This window comes from Peromyscus maniculatus, chromosome 23, assembly GCF_049852395.1.
Source record: "Peromyscus maniculatus bairdii isolate BWxNUB_F1_BW_parent chromosome 23, HU_Pman_BW_mat_3.1, whole genome shotgun sequence".
Lineage (NCBI taxonomy): Eukaryota > Metazoa > Chordata > Mammalia > Rodentia > Cricetidae > Peromyscus > Peromyscus maniculatus.
The window spans coordinates 26,520,688-26,539,967 of record NC_134874.1 but is presented as its reverse complement, the minus strand read 5'-3'; the positions used below and the strand labels follow the sequence as shown (position 1 = coordinate 26,539,967).

General features: G+C 49.9%; 1 protein-coding gene and 1 long non-coding RNA gene across 2 annotated transcripts; both read left to right on the top strand.

Annotated features, from left to right (window-relative positions):
- The first annotated feature begins 879 nt into the window (after positions 1 to 879).
- LOC102925429 (uncharacterized) lies at positions 880 to 4,421 on the top strand. Its single transcript, XR_006067548.2, has 2 exons — positions 880 to 1,023; positions 4,195 to 4,421. It is a non-coding gene; the product is annotated as an uncharacterized LOC102925429 (long non-coding RNA).
- A 12,546-nt stretch (positions 4,422 to 16,967) lies between these two features.
- On the top strand, positions 16,968 to 18,219 carry LOC102925736 (claudin-13-like). Its single transcript, XM_006971317.4, has 2 exons — positions 16,968 to 17,880; positions 17,955 to 18,219. The coding sequence occupies exons 1-2, from the start codon at positions 17,254 to 17,256 to the stop codon at positions 17,988 to 17,990; spliced, it is 663 nt and encodes a 220-aa protein (XP_006971379.1). The 5' UTR covers positions 16,968 to 17,253; the 3' UTR covers positions 17,991 to 18,219.
- The last annotated feature ends 1,061 nt before the right edge of the window (positions 18,220 to 19,280 follow it).

The window sequence follows — 19,280 nt, the reverse complement described above, 5'->3', positions numbered from 1 at the left end:
AGTAGAAGGTGACTGGCAGGTAGGACTGGATTCACACTGCCATGTTCTCTGGCCTCCCTACTGCCACCTTCTGTGTATATTGCACACTCTTGTGACATGGCACAGGTCAGCTTTGAACTCGCGATCCTCTGCCTTAACCTCCACAATGATGATTCTCAGGTGTACACCACCAAGCCCAGAGCTCTCCCTTTGTCCTCTAGAGAAGTGTCCAGCATGATGAGTTGACAGACTGGGCACCAAGGCTTGGGAGCAGAAGGTGACAGAGAAGAACAGTGACATGGCTGGGTCCCTGATGGCATCACTGACCCCCAGACCACATTAACCACTCTGTTTTCTACATTGGACCTGAGCATGTCCTCTCTTGAGGGACCTGTCATGCAACATTCATTCATGTCCAGTGGAAGCTGATGGTGTCCCCACACACTCTCCTCACACCCATTAACAAGGACAGATTCCAGAGTGGAGGGGTCATGCTGCCCTCAAAAATCAGGTTTTCCTGACAACCTGCTGCACACTGACCATACCAAATGTGCCCCAGGGACAAAAGTGTACAGTGCCAGGCAACACTGAGGTAAGGTGGGACACCCAGAGACAGACAAAGACAGAGTGTCTCAGAGTTTCTACTGCTGTGACAAATACCATGACCAAGAGCAGCCTGGGAAGAAAGGGGTTGTGAGGCTTCTATACTTCTGTGGGAATTCTGCCTACACTCCACAGACAAAAACAATGCATAAGGTGGGCCAGTTTTTCTGTATTTTGGATTTGTTCATCTGTAGGTAACTCAGACACAGACACAGACACAGACACAAACACACAGACACAGACACAGACACACACACACACACACACACACACACACTTTTTACATAAGGCAGTACAGGCTGGTTGTGAGGTCAATGATCTGAAGCTCCACCCTGTGCCCCACCCCCTGTCATAGACTCAGACTCCCCCAGTCTCTATCACCAGATGCCTCTGTCAACTGCTGTCCTCACACTGCTGCCGGGGACATCTGCTTCTACAGAGGTAGTTGTTGTTGGTGTGGACTGAGTCTCTGTCTGCTTTTGTGTCTGTCTGTGTCCAGGGAAAGGCTTTCTCTGAACACTTTTGAGGACCATCATCAGTCCTTGGGATCCCGCAGCTCAGCCCAGATCCCCCTAACTCCCTTACCTAACTGCAGTGACTCTGGGCCATGATTCTCAGTGTCCTGCAGCAGGTCAGCACTCTGTGGCCAGATTGGGCAGGCCTGTGGCTTTTGGAGCTGTGTGCTACCCATGTGAAGGGTGACAGTATCTCTTGAATGTGAGACACGGCTGGAATCCTATGTTAGGCGGGGTCTATGGCAAATGTACCAGGTTCACAGACAATGCAGCATGCAGTCTAAGGACCATGGCTACTGGGTCACATCAGCTCAGGGCCACAGGTGTCTCAGGTCCTCATGGTCATTGTCTAATGAAATGGGTTTGCTGCTGTGTATGTTTGAGGTTGAGTGTCATCATGGCTGCCTAATGACAGAGGTGATGTCATGATTGTGAGGAGGGTGGGTGCCATGATCCTGGTGCTGGCCTGTAGTCAATGGTGCCCATGTCCTGGAGAACACACAACTTCATCTATGGCTGCTCAGATGCACTCTTGGGCTCCATGCAGAAAGCAGAGTAGGGTGTCTGGCTCCACTCAGACTGATCCAGCTCCATGCTGCTGATGCTTGGAGGAGGTCTGCAGTCCTGGAAGGCCCCAGCTGAGAATGAATTGCTCAGTACCAGGATCAGCCCTGGATCCTTCACCCACCAGGAGAAGAGAAGGTGGGCCTCTGTCTACATGTTGCCCTGTTTATCCTTGAGATCAACTCAGACTATGTTCTAGTGTGCCTGAGTGCTTTTTTTCTCTCCCTTCCTTCCTCTTTCCCAACCTCCCTCACTCTCCTTCTTCCCTCACCCTCTCTGACAGTGTTACTCTGTCCTAGCTGAAACATAACTCAATCTGTATACAAGCTGGCCTGGATCTCACAGAGATAGAAAAGCCTCTGCCTCCCAAGTGCTGGGATCAAAGGTGTTTGCAACACCATCCAGAAGTTTGCCTCTCTGGCTGTCATAAAACACTGACACAAAACAACCTGGGCAAAGAAAGGGCTTACTTGGTTCCCAGAATACAGTCCATCATGGCAGGGATGTCTTGGGGCAGGAGCACGAGGCAGGCAGTCACATCACATCCACAGGCAGGAAGCAGAGGGAGGTGATGCTGGGGCTCAGTCACTTTCTACTTTCCATTCAGCTGGGGCCCCAAACCACAGAACGGTGATGCCCACAGGGTGAGGATTCTCACCTCAGTATCCCAGTCTAGACATCCTCTCAGATATTCCCAGAGGTTTGTATCCATGGGGATTCTACATCCTGATAAGTTGATAAGATGGAACCTCACATCAGATATAGCAGTGCAGGGGACCACAGGAGGTCTCTGTTGTGTGTGCAGCTGACCAATGTCCCTATTCTGTATTGTGTCCTCAGATCCCCAGAACTCAGTACCCTAGGATGGCTTAGGGAATTAGGAGTGTTGTCACCTGACTACCCAGGACCCTGGCCAGCTATTCTAGCCTAATTGGTGAACTTAAGGCCATTGAGGAGCCTCATCTCAAAGGTGGTATATAGAGTTCCTGAAGATGACAACAGAGGTTGCCCTCTGTGTCCACATTCTTGTGCATGAAGACACACAGAAACATGTACTCACACACATCAACATGCACACACACATTAAAAGAGTACAGAGATCTGATCCCATGAGGCCTGTGCCCTGAAACTCCTCCCTCTCCCCACCCTCTGCCAAATCCCATATCAGCTTAGCCTATTTCACCAGGACGCTGTGTCAACTGCTGAGGTCCCTCCTGTTGGGGACCAGTCTGACTCTATAGTGACCCTCATTTCTGTTGCTGGTTCTCAGGACAGCTCACTATGGACATGGTGAAAATCCAACCTCAGCCCTATGAACCCTGCAGCTGAGAGCCAGATCCCCTCTGTCTCCTGTGTCCTGTGTCCAGCAGAGGATGAGCCATGGGTCGCCGGGTACTGGAAGAAGCCAGCTTCTCTCTGATCAAGCTGGGCAGCCTAGTGGCCATTATCAGCTGTGGCCTGCCCTTGTGGCATGTGATGAGATTTTCTGAAGAGACCAGCATTTGGGAGGGCCTTTGGCTCCTGTGTGAGATTAATGGACTCAAGAGCCTGAAATGCATCCAGTACAGTTCACACCTGGTAGTGCCACAGGACCTGAAGGTGTCTCGAGTTCTGGTGGTCATCTGCATCTTCATCATCTGCCTGGGTTTGCTGCTGTACATGATTGGGGATGAACGTATCATATGTGTGTCAAATATGAATAATGAAAAGATCAAGATGGTGGCAAGTGGGTTGTTCCTGGGGGCTGGTCTGCTGCTGCTGGTGTCTGTGTCATGGGTAACAAACAATGTCATCCTTGGCATCACCAACCCTCAGATGGTTCTCCCATTGAAACCAGAGATGGGAGCCTCACTCTACCTGGGCTGGCTCAGCTCCCTGCTACTTCTGCTGGGAGGGGTTCTCCTGGGAGGGGCCCTGCTGTGTTGTGAGGGCCCAAGGAAGATTGACCAGCCCACTCCTCTTGAGGTCTCCTGTGAAGAGCCCTCTGTGCTTTATATCTGGAATCAGTGAGCTTCAATTAGCAAGTCACTGGAATGAAGAGAGAATAGCACCTCAGGGATGAGTCTAGCCTTTCCCAGCTGCAGGGGGAATTGGTCTCTATGGGCTGCTCCACTCTAGCTTAGCAGAGGGCCCTTTCATTATTATACAATTCACACATTTATCATGTCAATTCCTACACCAAAGCTTTTATCTAAGCCCCCCCCCAAAGGGATGATGCCAAAAGCAAATTCTCAAGAAAGAACAACCACAGTGTTCTGGGCTGTTCCTAATCTAAGTTTTCATGGGCTTTGAACCCCTAGGAAACTCTCAGATAAGACTTCAAAGAGAAGGTCCAGGAGACTGGAGGTAGCAATCACAAAGGACAGATCTAAGCTAGGTGCTAACACTCTGGGGTCACACAGGCTGTAGCTCTGTGGAATTCTCCCAACACTCCTCAGACATCAACAATGCATATGGTGGGCCAGTCTCTGTGTATGGATTTGTTCATCTGTAGACAGCTCAGAACACCTTGTGACTGTTTATTATTCTCTAGCTGTTACCCCTCTGACTGAAACACCTTTGGCCTGATGGAAGAAGGAGAACCAGGAAGCTCCAAGCCTCCAGTGCCCTCCTCAGCCTCAGTTAACTACTCCTGGGGATACAAGGGGAGAGAAAACTCCTCCATGGACCTGGCTGCAACTGGCCCAGGGGACCTCCTGGATGCAGCTGTCATGAGTCACCCATGAACATGGGACCCCAATAAAGTCACTGCTCCCCTAAGCTGGACTGGGATGGAGTCATTTCAGGGTCTTTATTGAGCATCTGTATCTGTGGTGACTGGAATCAGACTGAAGGTTAACACTAGGATGTTAGTGCCAGAGCTGCTGGCTGCTGGGTGATGGGCAAGTAAGGCTTGAGCCAGCCAGGTGCCAGCCTGGCCCCCTCTGACACCCTTCCTAAGAGCTTCTTGTCACAGAGCTCCCCTCTGAAATTACTGATAGTCTGTGGCCCTTGCAAGTCTGCCTCTTGCTTGCCAGAGATAAGCCTGGGTACTGGTAACCACCTTCCCCTGGCAGGAGGTCACTGTGGTGCTATGGTAGCATGTGAGTCAGCCCATGGAGAAGTACAGCCTGGCTGAGTTCATTGAGATGGAGTGTGTGCTCCTTTAAGAGTTTTGGCGGGTCCATTTCTGCAGGTTACTGAGCTCTTGAACAGTTAAGAAGGAACAAAAAACTAAAGAATAATGCCTGGTGCAATGCAAGCATTGGCATTCTGGAGAACTAGGAAAGCTGAATGCAGTTCCTGGTCAGACAAACCTCTGAGGGCCTTGAGTTTCTGCTTGGCTTTCACATCTGGAGAAGTGGGCAGATCCAGTCAAGAACAGGGTGCTGGGAGGTGTGCCAAACCAGTCTAGGGTTTGCTGCTATGGTCAAAAAAGACTAGAGATACGCAGTAAAAGAGATCTGAAAAGAAAAATCTCTAAGCAGGTTACAGTGTGTTTAACTGTGTGCGTAGGGTTAAGAAAAGAAAAGGGTACAGTCATAGAAAAAGAAACTAATAGTTTATGAAATGAAATCTTTATTTTTTTTTAAGATTTATTTATTTATTATGCATACAATGTTCTGCCTGCATGTATGTTTGCGGGCCAGAAGAGGGCATCAGATCTCATTACAGATGGTTGGGAGCCACCATGTGGTTGCTGGGAATCAAACTCAGGACCTCCGGAAGAACAGTCAGTGCTCTTAACCTCTGGGCCATCTCTCCAGCCCATGAAATGAAATCTTTAAAGAGAGAATAAAATCTAAGAATAAAAACCCTTCTACATAGAGGGGGAATCCGTAGTTTGGATCCTGTTTGTGCTGATTTTGAATGTTTGGACTGTTGAGAAGCCAAAGACAGCTGCTAGGACACATGGGACTGTGGACTGGACTGCTAAAAAGAACCAATCTAGATATTATTTTAAAGAAGAAGTCAAAACATATAATTGTCAAATGGAAATCAAAAATGCTTTGGGTTTTGATCCCACAGAGGATGAGAGACTGTGGATTCCTTCAGGGTTAAAGTGATCAGGTTTCGGGCTGGAGAGATGGCTCAGAGGTTAAGAGCACTGACTGTTCTTCCAAAGGTCTTGAGTTCAATTCCCAGCAACCACATGGTGGCTCACAACCATCTGTAATGAGATCTGGTGCCCTCTTCTGGCCTGCAGGGATGTGTGCAGACAGAACACTGTATACATAATAAATAAATAAATCTTTAAAAAAAAAAAAAGTGATCAGGTTTCATCAGGCAAGACCTCCTGAGACTTGACAGGTGATACCTATCAGCAAAGGTTAAAGCTGGTTTTCCCAGGACTCAGTCATTATCTCAAAATTTTCTCTCTGGGACCCTAAAGATACTTCCTCCACAGACAGCAGGAAGAAGTATGGAGAAAACTACATCAACATTCCCATGAATTGGGGGGTGTGGTTGGCTGTTGGTTATTTGGTGGGTTTTGGATGTTTGTTCTAGTTTATGGGAACATAGAATCTTGATACAAATTTAAAGTTACATCATATATATGTTTCTACCATTGTCCAAACTGTTTTGTATAGTGATGCAAAGTTAAGGTTGTTTTTTTTTTACTATATGTTATATATGTGTTTCTGCTTGTGTTTAAGGTATTTTGTCTATGCAGTTTATTTTAAAATGTAAGGTAAAATTCTAGCTTTTGAAATCTGTTTTTATAAATTATATAAGATAACCAGGAACATAGATTAGTGGTTAGTCATTCATAACCATCAAAACTGTAGCTAGGTTATGTATGCTTTTCAGGTCATATAGAGATATATTTTAGATAGATAGATGGTCTTCAAACTTTTAAAGGCCCACAGAGTATGGCATTTTCAATGTTTCGTTAACTTAAAAGTTTTTCATGATGATGTAACGCACCTGCACCAGGCAGCCCCAATTTACTTCAGAGATGATGGGCACTGAAGAAACTCCTTATGGAGTTTGCTTTTGTCATGGCAAGGGTAGCCACTGGGCAGAGAAACTGTTCTTGCCTCTGACTACTGACAATATGCCGTGCAGACTGGACATGCAGGACACAGAGGAAACAGAACTGTTGAACTTTGCCAAAAGAAGGCAGGACAGTCCAAAATTCCTGCTTCATAGAAAAGTCTGCCAGATACTCTAGGCTTGTATGCTGAAGGTGACTGCCCCAACATTGCAGAGGAACTTTGGGTGACTGTCCAGCAGCCAAACGTCTCTGTTGTTAGGTAATATTACATCCTTCTGGGTCTTTAATGAAGTTGAAGACTAAAAAGTTATAGTTGCAGTTTTCCTTAGTTATGATAGAAAGTAAGTTAGGTGTAAAACTTTGGATTCACTAAGACAGAATAGATAATGCATCATTTTCCTTGAATATGCTAACTACAAATGGACAGAATATTGTAAATTAATTCTTACTTGATAACTGTTTTTGTTGTATGTAGTTATACTCTGTGAAAGTTAAGCCCTTAATTTAATTAGACAAAAAGGGAAGACTGTGGTTGATATTTTAAGGTGTGTTACTTTTGTTCATGTTACATTTGTTTAACTCTGTGAAGCTGTGTTACTGTGCCTGTCTGAAACACCTGATGGTCTAATAAAGAACTGACCAGCCAATAGCGAGGCAGGAGAGAGGAGAGGTGGGGCTGGCAGGCAGAGAGAATATATAGAAGAAGAAAAGTGTGAGGAGAGATCTAAGATCCAGCAGCCAGAGGAGGAGGAGGACTCCAGGGTCCAGCCTCCCAGCTACACAGCAAGCCAGGGAGAAAGAGTAAGATTTACAGACGTTAGAGAAAAGGAAAAGCCCAGAGGCAAAAGGTAGAGGGGATAATGTAAGATCAGGAAAGCTGGCAAGAGATTGAGCAGAGCTAAGGACGGGCATTCATAATTGAGATAAGTATCCATGTGTAATTTATTTGGGAGCTGGATGTCCCCCCAAAAAAGAGTGAAAGAACCAACAACACTGGCCTCCCTCAGGGACTGTGACCAGGGACTCATGAGCCTGACAAACCCTTTCCCCCCAGGCTGCTCTTGGTCATGGTATTTATCACAGCAGTAGAAACTCTAAGACACTGTCTTCGTCTGTCTCTGGGTGTCCCACCTTACCTCAGTGTTGCCTGACACTGTACACTACTGTGCCCAGGTCATATTTGGTGTGGGAAGTGTGCAGCAGGCTGTCAGGAAACCCTGATTTTTGAGGGGAGCATCCACACTCCACTCTGGAATCTGTCCTAGATAATGGGTTTGAGGAGAGTGTGTGGGGACACCATCAGCTCCCACTGGACATGAATGAATGTTGCATGGCAGGTCCCTCAGGAGAGGATATGCTCAGGTCCAATGTAGAAAACAGAGTGGTCAATGTGGTCTGGGGGTCAGTGATGCCATCAGGGACCCAGCCATGTCACTGTTCTTCTCTGTCACCTCTGCTCCCAAGCCTTGGTGCCAAGGCTGTCAGCTTATCATGCTGGACACTTCTCTAGAGGACAAAGGGGACAATCCAGGGCCTTGGTGTAGTACACCAGAGCATCATCATTGTGGAGGTCACGGAGAAAAGACAATAAGGTCAACGCTGACCTGTGTTACGTCACTGGAGTGTGCCATTGAAAATGTAAGGAGGGAGTAGGGAGGACAGAGACCTTGACAATGTGAATCTCGTCCTACCTGTCAATCATCATGCAGAGTCTTCTACTGCAACACATTGGCCAGGGAATGGTCACTGGTCCAGCGTGGGCATGAGCTGGCCGTGAACAGAGCAGGGAAGCTGGGGACAGAGTGGTCTGTTTTTCCAAACTTGTCTCTACTTAGACAAAAAATAAGGAGTAGGGACGATCTATTTCACTCAAATATTGTTTTATACTATAAATAGTTATAAAACTGTGTTGTCCTAATGTGTGTATGTGAGTACCCATATAAAGGGAAGAAAGGAGTTTCTTTTAATGATATGGACATTTTTGCTCCAAATTCTGGCCTTCAGGGGACTCTTCTGGACTCAGAATACACAGACTGTGGTCTGGGGGCTGATATTGGAGAACCTGAGGTCCATCTGAGAACCCTGGTAAACATGCAGCACATTCAAGCATGTGATGGTAAATCTAGTGCCAAAGAGGAAAAAGCAGGTGGAGCCACAGCGCTTCCTGGCCAGGAGGTCTTGCACAGTTGATAAGTCCTTGTCCAATGAGAAACTTGTCCTAAAGGATGTAGATGGCATCCTGAGGATGATGCCAGAGGGAGTCCTAGGGTTTCCACATACAAATTCTAAGCATGTGCATAGAGAGAGAGAGAGAGAGAGAGAGAGAGAGAGAGAGAGAGAGAGAGAGAGGGAGGGAGGGAGGGAGGGAGGGAGGGAGGGAGGGAGGGAGGGAGGGAGGGAGGGAGGGAGGGAGGAGAGAGAGAGAGAGAGAGAGAGAGAGAGAGAGAGAGAGAGAGAGAGAGAGAGAGAGAGAGAGAAACAGGCACATACAATTGTTACATAAAGCAGTACAGGCTGCATCTGAGGCCAATGATCTGAAGCTCCACCCTGTGCCCCACCCCCTGTCATAGCCTCAGACACCCCCAATCTCTATCACCAGATGCCTCTGTCAACTGCTGTCCTCACACTGCTGCCGCGGACATCTGCTTCTACAGAGGTAATTTTTGTTGGTGTGGAGTGAGTCTTTCTCTGAACGGACACTTGCTATGTCCATCATCATCAGTCCTTGGGATCCTGCAGCTCAGCCCAGATCTCCACTGTCTCCCTTTCCTAACTGCAGTGACTCTGGGCCATGATTCTCAGTGTCCTGCAGGAGGTCAGCACCTCTGTGGCTAGACTGGGCAGGCCGGTGGCCCTTTGGAGCTGTGTGCTACCCATGTGAAGGGTGACAGTGTCTCCTGAATGTGAGACAGGGCTAGAGTCCTATGTTAGGCGGGGTCTATGGCAAATGTGCCAGGTTCACAAACTCTGCAGCATGCAGTCTAAGGACCATGGCTACCGGGTCACATCAGCTCAGGGCCACAGGCGTCTCAGGTCCTCATGGTCATCTGTATAATGAAATGGTTTTGCTGCTGTGTATGTTTGAGGATGAGTGTCATCATGGCTGTCTAATGACAGAGGTGATGTCATGATTGTATGGAGGGTGGGGGCCTTGATCCTGGTGCTGACCTGCAGTCAATGGTGCCCATGTCCTGTGGAACACACAACTTCATCTATGGCTGCTCAGATGCACTCTTGGGCTCCATGCAGAAAGCAGAGTAGGGTGTCTGGCTCCACCCAGACTGATCCAGCTCCATGCTGCTGATGTTTGGAGGAGCTCTGCCCTGTGGAAGGCCCCAGCTGAGAATGAATTGCTCAGTCCCAACAGTAGCCCTGGCCTCCTCCATTCAACAGGAGAGCTGAAGTTGGGTCTCTGTTTGCACGTTGTCTCTGTTTATCCTTGAGCTCAGCTCAGGCCGTGTTCTATCTGCCTGAGGCGTATTATGACCAAAGTCATGGGATGGCTGCAAACCCCTTTAGCAAAACTATCACTGTTTTCCGCACGGATTCTTCAAGGTCAACCTATTTCTAAAAAACGGCTGTTCATTCTAATTTCTACCCCAAACAGTAGAATTCTGCTAAATTCCTACAATTCCCAGGGCTTTGTGTCCACTGCCATGTGGCACCTGCTGTCTGTGTGTCTGTCTGCACCTGCTGCCTGTGTGTCTGTCTGCACCTGCTGTCTGTGTGTCTATCTCCACCTGCTGGCTGTGTGTCTATCTCCATCTGCTGTCTGTGTGTCTGTCTCCACCTGCTGTCTGTGTGTCTGTCTCCACCTGCTGTCTGTATGTCTGTCTGCACCTGCTGGCTGTGTGTCTGTCTTCACATGCTGGCTGTGTGTCTGTCTTCACATGCTGGCTGTGTGTCTGTCTGCACCTGCTGCCTGTGTGTCTGTCTGCACCTGCTGGCTGTGTGTCTGTCTGCACCTGCTGGCTGTGTGTCTGACTCCACCTGCTGTCTGTGTGTCTGTCTGCACCTGCTGCCTGTGTGTCTGTCTGCACCTGCTGTCTGTGTGTCTGTCTGCACCTGCTGGCTGTGTGTCTGACTCTACCTGCTGTCTGTGTGTCTGTCTGCACCTGCTGCCTGTGTGTCTGTCTGCACCTGCTGGCTGTGTGTCTGACTCCACCTGCTGTCTGTGTGTCTGACTCCACCTGCTGTCTGTGTGTCTGTCTGCACCTGCTGCCTGTGTGTCTGTCTGCACCTGCTGTCTGTGTGTCTGTCTGCACCTGCTGTCTGTGTGTCTGTCTGCACCTGCTGCCTGTGTGTCTGTCTGCACCTGCTGGCTGTGTGTCTGATTCCACCTGCTGGCTGTGTGTCTGTCTGCACCTGCTGCCTGTGTGTCTGTCTGCACCTGCTGCCTGTGTGTCTGACTGCACCTGCTCCCTGTGTGTCTGTCTGCACCTGCTGCCTGTGTGTCTGACTACACAGAGCTGTGGTTCTCAGGACAGCTTGCTATTGACAGGTTGAAAACCCATCCTCAGCCCCTTGAATCCTGCAGCTGACAGACAGATCTCCACTGTCTTCTGCGTGCTGTGTCCAGCAGAGACTGAGCCACGGCTCCCCAGGAACTGGAGGCAGCCAGCTTCTCTCTGGCTGTTCTGGCCTGCATAGGCACTATTGTGTGCACTTGGCTGCCAAAGTGGCGTGTGAAGAAAATGTCTGAACACTTGGTCCTTTGGGAGAGCCTTTGGAACCTGTGTGAGAATGATGGACTCCATGGCCCAAGATGCATGTCATACAGCTCAGGCCCGGTCCTGCCACAGGCCGGCAGGTTTCTCGAGTTCCAGTGGTCATCTGCATCATCATCACCTTCCTGGGTTTGCTGCTGTACTTGATCGGGGAGGAACGAGTCACCTATGAGTCAAATATAAATGATGGAGTAAAGATCAAGATGGCGGCAAGTGGGTTGCTCCTGGGGGCTGGTCTGCTGCTTCTTATACCTGGGTAACATACAATGTCATACTTGGCATGGCCAACCCTCCAGTGGTCTCCCAAAGGAAACCAGAGATGGGAGCCTCACCCTACCTGGGCTGGCTCAGCTCCCCAGCTGCTTCTGCTGGGAGGGGCCCTGCTGTGGTGCCAGGGCTCCACTAACAACCACCAGCCCAGTGCTTTCGAGGGCTCCATGGAAAGGCCCTCCTCTGCTGTGTATCCCGAGTCGGTGGTGCTCATGCAGCAGGTCAGTGGAAACAAAACACAGAGGCACCTCAAGGATGAGTCTAGCCTTTCCCAGTTGCAGGAGGGGACCCGTCTCTATGGACTGGTCCACTTTAGCTTAGCAAAGGGCCCTTTCATTATTATACGATTTACACCTGTAGAAAGTCAATCCCTAGAACAAAACCTTATATCCCCCCTTCAAGTTCCCCCCTCCAAGGGACAATGCCAAATGCAAATTCCCAGGAAAGGAATACCACAGTGTTCTGGGCTGTTCTAAAACCAAGTGTGCATAGGCTTTGATCCCCTAGAAACTCTCAGAGGAGACTTCAAAGAGAAGGTCCAGGAGGCAGGAGGTAGCAACCACAAAAGGCAGATTAAAGCTAGGTGTTTTTTTTTTTTTTTTTTTTTTTTTTTTTTTTTTTTTTTGTTTTTGTTTTTTGTTTTTTGTTTTTTGTTTTTTGTTTTTTGTTTTTCGAGACAGGGTTTCTCTTGTGTAGCTTTGCGCCTTTCCTGGAACTCACTTGGTAGCCCAGGCTGGCCTCGAACTCACAGAGATCCACCTGGCTCTGCCTCCCGAGTGCTGGGATTAAAGGCGTGCGCCACCACCGCCCGGCTAAAGCTAGGTGTTAACACTCTGGAGTTAAACCAGGTGTAGCTCTGCGGGAATTCTCCCAACACTCCTCAGACATCAACAATGCATAAGGGGGCCCAGTCTCTGTGTTTTGGATTTGTTCATCTGTAGACAGCTCAGACCACCTTGTGAACTATTCTGTAGCTGTTACCCCTCTGACTGAAACGCCTTTGGCCTGATGGAAGAAGGAGAACCGGGAAGCTGCGGACTCCAATGCCCTCCTCAGCCTCAGGGAACTGCTGCTGGGGATACAAGGGGAAAGGAAACTCCTCCATGGACTTGGATTCTGCCCCCACTCCAGCTGCATGACCACACATGTGCAGTTCAGGAGCTAAGCAAGGGGTCTTGTGCCTTACGTCATCAGTGTGCGCTGGTGATTACGTGCGCGTGGTGTGGTCACGCCATCTGAGCATGCACGGCGTAGCTCTGTAAGCCCATCTGCTCCTTAAAAAGCCGGACACAAACCCCCCTCCTCCCCTCTCTGTTCTCTCTTCCCCCCACTATCTTTCTGTCTCTCTCTCTGCTCTCTGCATGGGCTTCTCCCCAGGCCTGGTTCTTTTGTCCCTCGCCCCCCTCCTAATAAAGTTCTGAGACTGGGTTTTGTCGTGGCTCTTCATGCTTCGTGACCTTTCTGCATGGCAACCAACACCCCTTATCATCTTTATTACCTGGCTGCAAACTGGCACAGGGGACCTCCTGGATGCAGCTGTCATGAGTCTTCCAGGAACATGGGACCCCAATAAAGTCACTGCTCCCCTAAGCTGGACTGGGATGGAGTCATTTCAGGGTCTCAGTGACCTTCTGTACATGGGGTGACTAGATTCAGACTGAAGGTTATTACTAGGGTGTTAGTGCCAGAGCTGCTGGCTGTTGGGGGATGGGCAAGCAGGGACTGCCCCTGGCTGCCACCAGTTTGGTCCCCTCTGACACCTCCCCTAAGGACTTCTTGTCACAGAGCTCCCCTCTGAATTTACTGATAGTCTGTGGCCCTGGCACGTCTGCCCCTTGGTTGCAGAATTTAAGCCTGGGTACTGGTAACCACCTTCCCCTAGCAGGAGGTCACTGTGGTGCTATGGTAACATGTAAGTCAGCCCAGGGAGAAGTACAGCCTGGCTGAGTTCATTGAGATTGTGTGTGTGTGTGTGTGTGTGTGTGTGTGTGTGTGTGTGTGTGTCCGCTTGAGATAGATAGAGAGCAAGGACATGTCAGTGTCCCTGTGTGACCAATTTTCCCACTGTTTTCTGAGATAGGGTCTCTGTAAGCCGTCTGACCTACTCTTTGGGGACCCGCCCAGCGGCCTGATGTCATCTTAGGTAAAGTCCCCTTTAAGAGAAAACTCCTCTCTCTCTCTCTCTCTCTCTCTCTCTCTCTCTCTCTCTCTCTCTCTCTCTCCATGAGGCATGCACATCCATTCTCTATCCCCTTCCCTTCCTTTTCTCCCTCTTCCCCCTCTAATACTAAAACTTGTCACTTGATTGCTTCTTGCCCCTACCTGCCTTGACGGCCACCTGCTGTGTCTGCATGGCCTGTCTCTTTCTCTTCCACAGAGGGACACCTTGGCTCACACCTGCCAAGGCTGCTGGGAGCCCTTTCAGAACATTCTCCTTAGCACCCACCTGTGAGGCCGGATTGGTGGGCCAACAAGCTGCAGGCTCCTGCTGTGTGTTTCTCTCCAGAGCATGGATGACAGGTGTGTGCCCCACACAGTGTTTCACAGGGGTGCTGCATCTGAACTCAGGTCCTCATGATGTGACAACTGCTCCATCTGCCCCCACCTCAGATGGACACTGACCTGGAGTTACACTTGTCCCCTGAGATGGACACGGACCTGGAATTACACTTGTCCCCTCAGATGGACACTGACCTGGAATTACACTTGTCCCCTCAGATGGACACTGACCTGGAATTACACTTGTCCCCTCAGATGGACACTGACCTGGAATTACACTTGTCCCCTCAGATGGACACTGACCTGGAATTACACTTGTCCCCACAGGCTTGGCCCAGTCTCGCCCCTCTTCCTCCTCATATTTCCTCTGTCTAAATCATGCTTTTCTGCAAAGTGCTGCCGCAGGTGTGGTCAGGGCTGCCCAGCACAGCTGTGGCTTTCCTCAGGGTCTCCCCTGTGTGTGTTCTGGAGCAGGGGATGGCTGTGTGTGGAAAGGCAGGGCTGGGTGTTCCACATTGGCTCAGTGACTCCTGTGAACTCGGGGGTCTGTGTTTCTCTTCCCGTTGATGGCACAATTTGTCTGCCAGAGGTGACTTCAGGAGGGAAGAAAGGGTCCATTTGACTCACAATTGAGGATACAACAGAGAAAGCGTGGGAACAGGAGTGTGAGGTGGCTTGTCATACTCCATCTGCAGTCAGGGGCAGAGGGAGATGGATGCTGGGGCTCAGCTTGTCTTCTTTGATTTTCAGTGTGTGTGGGGAGGGTCAGGCTGTATTGGTAGAATCCTGATCCCAGGGAACAGAGGGTGCGGGGCCAGGCTCTATCCTGGAGTCTGAGTGTGGAATTTATGAGCACTGGGTTGTGCAGATGAGTGGATTTTTGAGAAATTGGGGAAGGACAGGCTTGGGGTATCCAGGGATGTGGAAGGGTTTCTAGGCCCACGCAGAGGTCCCAGGCGACAATGGTGGAGAAGGTGGAGAATTCTCAGTGGGGATTCCAGCCTTCCAGGGCGCCCATGAGCCTTTTCCGTGTGAGCCACAGTGAGCCATCCCGATGTGGAGCACTGGAGCTTTGGCTGGTGTTGGGGAACTTCCCTTTATCATTTTTTTTTTAATTTTTTTTATTTTGAGACAGGGTTTCTCTGTAGCTTGGGAGCCTGCCCTGGACTATCTCCATAGACCAGGCTGGCCTTGAACTCACAAAGATCCACCTGCCTCTGCCTCCCGAGTGCTGGGATTACAGGCATGCGCCACCACCGCCGCCCGGCCATTTTTTTTTTCTCTTTCTCTCTTCACACTATGGAATCCCGAGCTGTCCTGGAAGGTGTGACCATCCTGGGGCTGTAATGACTGGTGTCACCTGTCACGCTTAGTTTTAGTTCTTAAGACAGGATGATATGCTCAGGCTGGTCTTGAACTGGTTATCTCTGGGGATGCATTTGAACCTTCATTCCCCTGTGCCATCGCCTCCCTCTCCAGAGGCCTCTCTCATGGCTGAGTCATGAGCTCAGGAGGAGGTCAGGCTGGGATAGATGGAGGAGTGGAGCAGGACTGTGTCCGTGATGTCAGGAGCCAGTGGCCTGTGGTGAGGGATGGAAAAGGCCGAGGAGGACTCAGTATGTAGGTGAGGATGCCTGTGATGCTGGGTAGGTCAGGAAGGGCAGGACCTGGAGTCCTGGAGAAGCCACAGATTGTCAGCACGGACCCAAAGGCTCAAGGCCCCCATGTTGTAGAGAAGCCATTAGGAGAACAGAGAGCCGAGCATGGAGCCAGGGTCTCTGTGCACCCCCTAATGTGGGTGATGCCACGGGGGCCTTTGAGGGAGGGTAAAAGTGGAATACACGCTGACCAGAACCAGACCCTAAAAATCTCATGCATGATACTCCAGGAAGATGGCTTCCCATTTGACAGACCCTTGGCCGGTCAAAGTTCAGCTTTAATACACAGCTGAGTCTCTATAATGTGTTCTTGCGGCCCTCAAGATCAACTCATCATGGTTGAACCACTTCTCCAGTTAAAAAAGAGAAAAGTGCCAGGCGGTGGTAGCGCACATGTTTGATCCTAGCACTCAAGAGATAGAGGCAGGCGGATCTCTGTGAGTTCGAGGACAGCCTGGTCTACAAAGTGAGTTCCAGAATGGTCGGGGCTACACAGAGAAACCCAGTCTCAAAAAACAAAGCAAAAAAAGAATGGGAAAGTTCTGGGCCTGGTGGTATACACTTGTGTGTCCAGCACTGGGGAGGTGGAGGCAGGAGGATTGTGAGTTCAAGGTTGCATTTCACACCCCTTTTCTAAAAGGTGAGGGAAAGTTAAGAAGGACAGAAAACCCTACAGGGAGAATCTTGTCCTATCTGGGAACCTCTGTGCTGGACCTTCAGGTTCATTCCCTTGGCCTGAGGGGGTTTTCCTGGTTTCTCAATATTAGATGGAAACTCTTGGTCATGATTGAGGCTTTAAGGTGATTTCACTGGGTCTGGACTCAGAATTCCATAGATCCAGGGTTGAGGGTATAGCTTAGAGGACCTGAGTTTAATTCTCAGATCCCACATAAAAAAGTTGGATATGGTGGTATTTGCTGATGACCCCAATGCAGTGAAGTGGAGACATGGGGCATTTCTAGGCTCACTAGCTAGCTAGCTAGTTGCCTAACTGGTGAGCTCCAGACCCATGAGATCCCCAACATGCAAGTGCACACATATGTATACATGCACACAGGAACAGGCACACATGTTTACAAGCATGCTCAGGTTCACACACATACATTAAAAAAAAGAAAAAGAAAGAAAGAAGAAATGCAGGGATCTGGTCAGGGCAGGTGCCAGGGGTGAAGATCTTCCCTCTGCTCCACCCTCTGCCAGAGCCTCACAGAAGCTCAATCTGTTTCACCAGATAGATCCCTGTGTCAACTGCTGTGCTCACGCGTGCTAGCCTGGGACATCTGACTCTACTGAGATAGTCGTTGGTGGCAGCGGCATCCCTTTCTTGCTCTGTGCCACTCTGCCTCACAGAGAGGCTTGCTTTACACACTTTAAAAGTCCATCCTCAGCTCTTGGAACCCTGCATCTCTAGAACCGGACCCCTCACTCTTCCTGGTCCTGCTGCCAGCAGACTCTGAACCATGGTCCGCATGGAGCAAGAGGCCATCAGCTTCTCCTTGGCTACACTGGGCTGGCTGTGCGCCATTGTGAGCTGTATCCTCCCCTTTTGGAAGGTGACACTTCCCGATGATGAGACAAACCCAGATGACAGCATTTGTGAGGGCCTGTGGCACATGTGCCAGGTGGATAAAAGCAACCGGATACAATGCACCTTGTATGGCATCCGGCCCGCAGTAACTCAGGACCTCAGTGTGGCTCGAGTCTCCATGGTCATCTGCATCATTGGAACATGGCTAGGTTTGCTGCTGTGCATGATTGGGGATGAACGCATCAGGTGTGTGAAGAGCAGGGGCATTGTACTCAAGATCATGAGGGCAGTCAGTGTGATATTCCTCGATGTTGGCTTTCTGGTGCTGATATCCACGTCCTGGGTGTCCTACAATGTCAGCCGTGGCTTCTCCAACCCACTGCTGGGTTCCACGAAGAAAACAGAGATGGGTGCCTCACTCCGCTTAGCCTGGGCCAGCTCACTGCTGCTGTTGCTGGGAGGCACTCTGCTGTGTTTTGACTGCCCATCACTCGATGACCTCTCTAGACTCACCGTGGACTGTGCTAGCAGCCTTCAGGAGACAACGGAGATGCATCGGGTAAGTCTCTCTCTACCTTTTGAGCTGTTTATTTTTAGACTGACCTCAGACCATCTTACGACCCTGTTCTGCAGGTGTTTCATTCCAAAAGTGAGCAGGAGGCCCAGTGAACTTGCAAGACTCAAGATGCCCTCTTCCCAGGTTCTAGAATCAGTGAACTATTTCTAGGGGCAGAAAAGACACTTGGATGGAGCTGCCCACAAGCTGTGAGGGGACTCCAGGGACGCAGCTGGATGAGTTGTCACCATGCTGAGGTGGGCTTCTTGGTGATGAAGCTGCCTGAGTCACCTATGAACCTATAAGAGACCCCAATAAAAGTCATTGTCCCCCTCCCCCAAGCTGGACTTGGATGGAGTTGTTTCTTTGGTCTGTGGTTGCTCTCTCAATTTGGACTGACTGGAAACAGACCAAAAGGGAAACAGAATGGTGAAACCAGGGTTTTCTGGCTGTTGGGGGATGGGTGAGAAGAGACTGATCCAGCCTGGTGCCATCCTGGTCCACTGGGACACCTTCCTAAGGGTCCTGTCACCAGGCTCAACTCTGAAAGTACTGATAGCCTGCCACCCTGGCACCTCCGACACTCCCTTGAAGAAGATAAGCTCGGATGTTGATAACCACCTGCTCCTGGCTGGCAAGTCACTGGGGTACCATTATGTCAGCCCACTGGAGACTCCAGCCTGGCTCCATACATTGTGTGTGTTCTGTTCTACATGTATGTGTGTTTGTCCCCATGTGTGAAGGAGAGAAAATATGTGTGGAGGGCATATGTGGATGTCAGATGTCTTTGTCCATCACTTTTCTGCCTGCTCTTTGAGAGAGTCACTCACTGAACCTAGAACTCATGGAATCTTCTAGACTTGACGTCCCTCCTTCAAACTCCAGGGATCCTCTTGTCTGTGTTCCCCAGTGCTAGGATTACAGGTGTGTACCTCCACAGGCTTTCTTTGACGTGGGTGTTGGGCTCTGAACTCAGGTCCTCATGCTCACATACATGTGGCCATACATGTTAGCCACTGAGTCCCTCAGATGGGCTTTGGCCCAGTGCCCCCATTCCTCATAAAAGCTGCTGGCTGAGGAGCTGGTCCAAGCAGGACTGAGAAGCACCCTTTCTCCAGAGGTTCTGAGCTGTGTGGTGAGGAAGGACTGTGTGTGGAAGGGTAGGGGCGGCTGTTCCTCCTGTGGCTTGGTCTCCTGTGAACCCATGTGTCTCTGTCATTCTTCTCACGGCTGGGACAAAAATGACTCAAGGAAGGGAAGGTTCTCCGTGGCTCACAGGTCGCAAGAGCCCACAGCCCATCATGATGGGAAGTCATGGCAGCAGGAGTATGAGGCAGCTGGTCCCATGGCACCCACAGTCAGGAAGCAGAAGGGGATGGATGCTGGTGCTCAGCTCCCTTTCT